This window comes from Malus domestica, chromosome 11 (assembly GCF_042453785.1).
Source record: "Malus domestica chromosome 11, GDT2T_hap1".
NCBI classification, from domain to species: domain Eukaryota; kingdom Viridiplantae; phylum Streptophyta; class Magnoliopsida; order Rosales; family Rosaceae; genus Malus; species Malus domestica.
The window spans coordinates 6,944,046-6,951,932 of record NC_091671.1 but is presented as its reverse complement, the minus strand read 5'-3'; the positions used below and the strand labels follow the sequence as shown (position 1 = coordinate 6,951,932).

Here is a 7,887-nt window from a genome sequence, read left to right as displayed (position 1 = left end):
TAAGTAATACTCCTCCTATAGTTATTACATTAGTTTAGTCCCAACGTTATGACTAAATAAATGTTTTACTATACTGATATTATCATCATATTTTTCTTTACATGCTTTTTCTTATACAACGAAGTATTAAACTAAGCGGTGGAAAGGCTAAATTACACAATGATCTATTCATATTTATTTGATTCAAACTTGTCATCTACGAGAGTCAAATTTAAAACATATTCATAAGTGATTAGAAATAACACTAGATTGTAATACCAACAATCACTTTACATAATTGTTGAGGCTGAGAATCAGTAAAAAGCTACCCAGCTACCGAACCAAATTCTCAGGCCCGTCTCACAGCAAGGGCAAGAACAAAAGGGCAAAACAAAGCCCAACATAGGGAAGATTGCAATTCTTCCACCATGGCTATTGGCGTGAACAAAATTGTATCATCACACCACCTTCGTGAGAAACTTCTCACAGTATGTGCAATGACACTCATAATATAAAGCCTAGTAATTTTGTGAGGAAGATAACTTCATTTAAACTCCTAATTCTTATTCGGATACCTATCCACAAGTTAAGTAATAATACATGAGATATTAGAGGAAATTAAATTGAGCTTGTTCAATGTCTAAGTTCAACGTCCAAGTTCCGTAACATGAAAATCATTATCTTCATCTATGCCTGCAAGGAAAATTTGTAAAGTTTAGTCAATAAGCAAAGGGATACCTTTCAGTTGCGGACAAAGTTTGTCATGCTCTGCAGTAGAGGGTGCATGACAACAAAACTACCGTAAAAGCATTATATTCATGCACAAAAAATGCGATTGTTCTGCAGCAACTTCATCGAATATGATCAACCAAGAAATGAGTCAGCATTTGGAAATTTATTACTATTACGTTATATGTAAAGTGGATACGAACATACTATTCACCGAAGTTATAAGTTATAACCACAAGTAGTTTCTTGTTGGTTCGTTACACGCAAGATCAAGCAAAAACATATATGATTCTTCTTCATAAGTTCATTGCTGGTTCATCCCATACAAGCAAAAATATATACTCTTCTCCTAGTTTTCGCGGCAAGAGTGGTAGTCTTCTATTTTTAACACCTATTTAGCTGGAAATCTACAACATTCACAGAGATAGACCTGGAAAATGTGGCTGAAAATGCACAATTAATCGCAGGGGACGTTGTATACACGGTATTATATGACAACTCGGCTAGGACACTGGCAAAAATTGTAACAAAACATAAACGTAGAGAGCTCACACCAAATACAAGAGACACTACAACACTACACATAAAACCCTTATACTGCAATGCAAATCTTGCTCTATATGAAGTCAAGCATCAATTCAAGCAGCATAAAGTTTTAAAACGAAAATTGGACACCATCCTAACTGCATTCATACAATAAGAAGAAACAATACCAGGCACCAGACCACACAAGAGAAGACATTACAAGAAGCAAACTCGAACATGCTCAATCCTTCTCTTTGATAAGCCATTTCCAATGTTGAATTTCCGAAACATTATTCTAGTTTCAGCGCACAAGGGAAGATGCTACATTGGATCACCATAGTAAACTGATTTGAAAAAACACACTACCAATGGAGGATACAACTGATTAACTGAAAAAGCACATCCAAGTATAACAAATCGCGCTAAATTCCCTATAAGAAGAGGAAATACGTATCAAGCTGCTTGAACTTCAGCTGCTGGAGCCCTTTCTGTAGGTTTAGTCATACTTGGAACAAATTCAGTCTTTGAGTTGGGAATGTATCTCCAACCACGCTTGTGGACTCCACTTATTTTCTTGGGGGCATCTGCAGCTGGCAAGCCTGGAACAAATTCTACTATATTAATTTTCATATAAGAGTAACTTCAAATCTACAATACCAACCCATAAAATGATCAACTATTATTAGCTTAGTAGTCCTGACTCACAAGACTAACAACTACAGGTCTAACATAGAACTCTAAAGAATTAGTACTAAATACATAAATGACAAACAAATAGAGGATCAAGACTCTGTAACAAAAAGGAACCTCATATTCATATACGCAGGTTGTACAGATGCATTACGTTTATATATGCAAGCGCATAGTGGAAGTGTAAAGAGAGTCAATATCCCGAATCCCATACACAGTTCTCACTTATTAATTATAACTCAAATTAGGCTGCATGTTCAGTCGCAAAGAAAAATACTGTGACCAGGGAAGCGCTCTGGATACAAACTAATTAACACAAATAACTTCCAACCATTCAGGGTGTTCCATTTTCAAATGAATGAAGACGATAATTCTTCTCAGAATGCACCCAAAATCATGTAAACAGAATAAAAGGTTACACGTTTTAGATCACCGTGATACATAACAACGATATCAACAACTTGTCAGAACACCAATATTGATTAGATCAGTAAACCCATTTAAGTAAACCCAGGTACAAATGAAACTCAATCGAACCGAGAACACGAAAATGTTCTAATTCCATGAAATGTAAAGCTGAACACTGACCTTCCTTATGAACGATTCCCCATGCCTTGCCATGTCTACCATCCTGAAAAATTAAAAACCACATAAACCCTAAACCATTAAACCCCTGACACAATGATAACAACAAACAATAAAATGGAAATATGAATTAACATTCCCTCATTTTGTACTAGCAATCAAATCAATTGTAAAAGTTTAGAGTAAAAGAAATCCCAACTTTGTAATAATTTCCTACATTTTCCCAGTAACCAAACAGAGCAAAAACCCCAGCAAAATCTGGGAAAATTTGATAGCAATCAATACCTTATAAAGATTGATTTTGGTAATCTGGTAAGAGACGCCGACCCAATGGGTCTTAGCCATTTGGTACCCCAATCCCCAGTTGGGTAGAAACTGGGCCACCTCGAACAGGTTCTTCTTTTTCTTCCGCTTGGGTTTATTTGAAGCCGAAGAAGGAGAAGCGGCGGCGGAAGTTGGGTTTTGGGAAGCGGTGCTAAAGCTTCTGAGGAAGCTCGATGTGAGCCTCCAGAGACCTCCGGTTCGATCCGTTAATGCTCTGTTTGCAAGACCGCTCGCCATTTTCCGGTTCGGCTTTCTCACTCTCTCCGTTCTCGGCTTTTTTTGGGTAAATTGTGTTTTGCTGGGGAGGCGGAACTCGTATGAGAGGCTTGTGGTTATTACGGAATGACCTCGTCAGTTTTCTTGAATTGTTAAAAAGGACTTGGATTGTCTACCCTCCCATTTCGATACCCTCCCCGAACCCTTCTGTTTTGTGTGGTCACGGTTAAGCTACGTCAACATTTTATATTATTTTTTTATAAAAATAATAAAACAAAAAGAAATAGTAATATAAAATGTTGACATGGCTTAACCGTGCCTACACAAACAGGAGGGCACGAGGAGGGCACCGAAATGGGAGGGCAGACAATCCAAGTCCATTGTTAAAATACCCCTATTTCCTTTGGTGAGTTTTTTTTTTTAATTTTATTTATTATTATTATTATTATTTTTATGAATATATTGATATTTTTACACTGAGCGGATGGGGAGTTCGGCTAAAACCACATAATGAGTAAACTAATTTGGTATCGAATTCGCCGTCAACGAGATTCGAACATAAGACCTCTCACTTTCAAATGAAGAGGAATATCATTATACTGTAATATTCTTGTAGGAGATATCCCACATTAATGACAGATTAATTTTTTTATCAGCTGATTTGAGTAGCGTGAGCTTGTAAACGAGTGTTCACAGAATTGTGTGAAGTTATATTAAGCACATCCTATACTACTTAGTTTAGTAGAGCACCCCACCCTTAATCCTTTCCCCATGTAGTTCAAGTTCACACAAGGTGGCAACGTACTTTTGGGATCCAGGTCAAATGGTAGCCCCAAAACAGAATCGGTGATCCTATAAAATGTATCCTTGGGAGTTCAAACCAGGATTGGGATCTAACATTTGCTAACTTTCCTCTTGAACAACCCCTTCAAATTTAGGGATTTTTGAGAAAAAAAATACGACCCCCATTGATAACAAAGAGAGTACGTACCCGGTCGAATTTAGGGATTTTTAGATATGGTCTAATAACCATTTAAAGGTAAGACCCCCATTTAACATTACAATAAAATTATTATTTCTTACATGTGATGAGTGTAACCATAAACTAATGAGCGTATAGTGTATACAAAATTTTTGTTGTCATAAGTAGTCACGTGACTAGCATGTGAAAAATATAAAAAGTGTACACACTGTTGCAAAAGGAACAGTGGTATAGTGACTACCACATGAGGGGATACTTTGAGAAGGGAGAAGGAAGTCGAACTGAAAGCAGAGATGATAGATTTGATTAAACAACGAGAAAGAGAGGCCATAGATCTGCGCTCAGTAACGCTTGGATATCTTCGACGGAGGAGGGTGAATTCGAATTTTGAACCATTTCCAACATCGTGCAGCTGGATCTGAGCTTACCAACATTCATGGTAAACTCCGAGAATCTTTGGGTACCTACATTTTTGTTTTTGATCTGAGCTTCCATCTTAAACAGCACTTAATTTATCAAAGTTGTTCAAGGCCCTTAACCCCTTTTTTTTATTAGGTTGTCGCAACGCCCCATAAAACAATGAAGTAATGTATCCATACGAGCACCGGCCCATAGCAGCTGGGATACAAATTTGCCTCCTGAATGCTACAAGCAATATCCGTGTTGTCAAAGAGGGATATATCCCCGATTGTCGTCGATGGTATGCCAAAACTCGCTATTACTACTGAAGAGAGAGACAAGCAAAGAACAAATGCCAGAAAGCAAATATATCATCACTACAGCAAATCCATAATGTCGAAAATAAGCGAAGTTACAGCACGGAGCAGCAACTGGAAGTTGATATTAAAACTCGTCCATCAATCTCTCTCTCAACCAGAAATTCATTCATTCACATGCTACACAAACGCACTAAACTGGAAAGTCGATATTAAAAGAAGCGCGCTATTGCTTTGACGAAGAAATTACATTTCTTCCTCGTACTCTTGCTGCTCATCCTCGTATTCCTCCTCATCAGCTGTTGCATCTTGGTACTGCTGGTACTCAGAAACCAGATCATTCATGTTGCTCTCGGCTTCAGTGAACTCCATCTCGTCCATGCCTTCACCAGTGTACCAATGCAAGAAAGCCTTCCTCCTGAACATGGCAGTGAACTGCTCGCTCACTCTCCTGAACATCTCCTGGATGGATGTTGAGTTCCCGATGAAGGTTGATGCCATCTTAAGACCGGTTGGTGGGATGTCGCAGACAGTTGACTTGACATTGTTGGGGATCCACTCAACAAAGTAGGAAGAGTTCTTGTTCTGCACATTCATCATCTGGTCATCGACTTCCTTGGTGCTCATCTTACCACGGAACATGGCTGATGCTGTTAGGTAACGTCCATGTCGGGGATCAGCAGCACACATCATGTTCTTGGAGTCCCACATTTGCTGTGTGAGCTCTGGAACAGTCAGGGCCCGGTACTGCTGAGAGCCACGTGAAGTAAGAGGAGCAAAGCCCACCATGAAAAAGTGGAGACGGGGGAAGGGGATCAGGTTAACAGCAAGCTTGCGCAGATCAGAGTTGAGCTGTCCAGGAAACCTCAGGCAGCAGGTAACTCCAGACATTGTTGCAGAGATCAAATGATTCAAATCACCAACTGCAAACATCAAAGACAAAAACAGAAATCAGCTTTCATAGTCTTTTGAGGAAGCACACATCAATGATTAATGGGTAAATAGTTCAAATATAGTACTATATGTTTCGCACATAAACAACAAATCATGCTTTCAAAACCCAACAATAAACAATGAAAGAAGCAGCGAACCATTCGATAGTGCTCACCAAATCGCATTTTCCCTCGAAATCAAATTCAAGCTTTGAAAGCATGAAACCTCATTTTCACTTCAAAACCAAATGACACCTCACTTTACTTTCACAAAATTTAGACAGATTCATTCATCACCAAAACACATTTTTCTTAAGAAATGGATGAGGACGCATTACTCAACAATAAATATGATAACAAATGTATCACATAATGAACAAACTCAAAAGCAAAACACAATTGGACTTTCAAATCATGCAACAATCAATCATTCAACAGAGAATAGTAACCATAGTCAAATTTCTAGAGCAAATCAAGATGCATAAGCATACAAATACTTGCACAAAATTGATTCTCAACCAAACAACTGAGAAGATAGATCTGAGCCAACTTACAGCTGGGGGTGGTGAGCTTAAGTGTGCGGAAGCAAATATCGTAGAGGGCCTCATTGTCAAGAACCATGCACTCATCAGCATTCTCCACAAGCTGATGGACCGAGAGAGTAGCATTGTAAGGCTCCACGACAGTATCTGAGACCTTGGGAGATGGGAACACAGAGAAAGTCATCATCATCCGATCTGGGTACTCCTCCCTGATCTTCGAGATCAGAAGCGTTCCCATCCCAGATCCAGTACCACCACCCAACGAATGGCACACCTGAAACCCTGCAACACCAAAACAAATAAAAATTAGGGTTTAATCGACCATCGACCCAGAAATGAAAACCCCAAATCTCCAACTCTCACAAAATACAATCAGGTTTTCGTCAATTCAGTAAATTAGGATTTAACCAACACAGAAATGAAACCCCCAATCTCTAAATCTCACAAATTACAGTTAGGGTTTAATCATTTCAGAGTTTACACATACCTTGCAAGCAGTCGCAATTCTCCGCCTCCTTACGAACCACATCGAGAACAGAATCGATCAACTCTGCACCCTCGGTGTAATGACCCTTGGCCCAGTTGTTCCCAGCACCCGATTGACCGAAAACGAAGTTGTCAGGGCGGAAGATCTGGCCATACGGCCCAGATCTGATGCTGTCCATGGTTCCAGGCTCCAGATCCATGAGCACGGCGCGGGGAACATAGCGGCCACCGCTGGCCTCGTTGTAGTAGACATTAACCCGCTCAAGCTGGAGCTCGGAGTCGCCGTGGTAGCGACCGGTGGAGTCGATGCCGTGCTCGGCGCACACCACCTCCCAGAACTTAGCACCGATCTGGTTGCCGCATTGGCCTCCCTGGATGTGAAGGATCTCACGCATTTTCGGTTCTAGGGTTCGCCGCAGAGCAGATCCGCAGATCTAGAGAGAGAAAGAGAGAGGAAGTTTTACAGAGAGAGAGAGGCGCAGCGGCGGAGAATGAGGGAGAGAGTGACTGAGAGGAGGATATATAGAGTGGAGTGAGGTGTACCCTATAACGGCTCTTTGCTAATTTTTTATATTTTTATATTTTTGGGATTTTCATTGGCCGTTTAAATTAACCGGGATCCGGAGAATCAACGGCTGGATGGGCGCCGCGTAATTTGATGGGTGTGAAAAACGGTTTAAATTTTAGAGCCTAAAACGAAGATTTTGAATTTAGAATTACGGATACAGCTGGATACGGTATGGCCCACTGGTTTATGGATCCGGAATTATGAAATGACGGAATTGCCCCTGGACGGTCTGGTGGCGTTTCCATGTCATGTGATGTGGTTCGTGAAATTAATTAAAGGCTGTAAACCCTGGGAAAAAAGGTTATTCGTGATCTGGTACAACGCGCGCATTGCGTGTGGTCGAATCTTGACCCCTACTTTTTAACCACTGATTTTGGAAGAAAACTAATCTTTGTTCCCATTTTTTGTTTGGTGAAGATATTTTGAGCAATTGAGAAATTTGAACTTAAAACCTCGACGTTATAAAGATGTTGTGGAATGAGAAATCGAATTTGGAACATCTATTGCAAGGTGAAATAAATACATTTTGCGGAATCTCAAGTTTAAATTTTTTTATTATATCGGAGAATTTTTTTGAACTCGAACATAGGTTACTCCGACGCATCACTCAACG

General features: G+C 39.9%; 2 protein-coding genes across 2 annotated transcripts; both read right to left on the bottom strand.

Annotated features, from left to right (window-relative positions):
• Positions 1 to 1,471: 1,471 nt before the first annotated feature.
• LOC103429968 (uncharacterized) lies at positions 1,472 to 3,194 on the bottom strand. The gene is made up of 3 exons (XM_029088308.2): positions 2,794 to 3,194; positions 2,512 to 2,554; positions 1,472 to 1,832 (listed from the first exon to the last, which is right to left on the bottom strand). Exons 1-3 carry the CDS (start codon positions 3,067 to 3,069, stop codon positions 1,687 to 1,689), a joined length of 465 nt encoding a protein of 154 aa, XP_028944141.1. The 5' UTR covers positions 3,070 to 3,194; the 3' UTR covers positions 1,472 to 1,686.
• Positions 3,195 to 4,782: 1,588 nt separating this feature from the next.
• On the bottom strand, positions 4,783 to 7,377 carry LOC114819469 (tubulin beta-9 chain-like). The gene is made up of 3 exons (XM_029088307.2): positions 6,708 to 7,377; positions 6,233 to 6,502; positions 4,783 to 5,669 (listed from the first exon to the last, which is right to left on the bottom strand). The coding sequence occupies exons 1-3, from the start codon at positions 7,099 to 7,101 to the stop codon at positions 4,993 to 4,995; spliced, it is 1,341 nt and encodes a 446-aa protein (XP_028944140.1). The 5' UTR covers positions 7,102 to 7,377; the 3' UTR covers positions 4,783 to 4,992.
• Positions 7,378 to 7,887: the final 510 nt, after the last annotated feature.

What these genes read in the sequence shown, in the direction of transcription:
- LOC103429968 (XM_029088308.2), bottom strand. Translation starts at nt 3,069, where the DNA reads ATGGCGAGCGGTCTTGCAAACAGAGCATTAACGGATCGAACCGGAGGT. An exon ending in CCAAAATCAATCTTTATAAG is followed by an intron (nt 2,555 to 2,793) that starts GTATTGATTGCT and finishes TTAATTTTTCAG; the next exon opens with GATGGTAGACATGGCAAGGC. An exon ending in GGGAATCGTTCATAAGGAAG is followed by an intron (nt 1,833 to 2,511) that starts GTCAGTGTTCAG and finishes AATTTGTTCCAG; the next exon opens with GCTTGCCAGCTGCAGATGCC.
- LOC114819469 (XM_029088307.2), bottom strand. Translation starts at nt 7,101, where the DNA reads ATGCGTGAGATCCTTCACATCCAGGGAGGCCAATGCGGCAACCAGATC. An exon ending in GAATTGCGACTGCTTGCAAG is followed by an intron (nt 6,503 to 6,707) that starts GTATGTGTAAAC and finishes TTGGTGTTGCAG; the next exon opens with GGTTTCAGGTGTGCCATTCG. An exon ending in TAAGCTCACCACCCCCAGCT is followed by an intron (nt 5,670 to 6,232) that starts GTAAGTTGGCTC and finishes TGATGTTTGCAG; the next exon opens with TTGGTGATTTGAATCATTTG.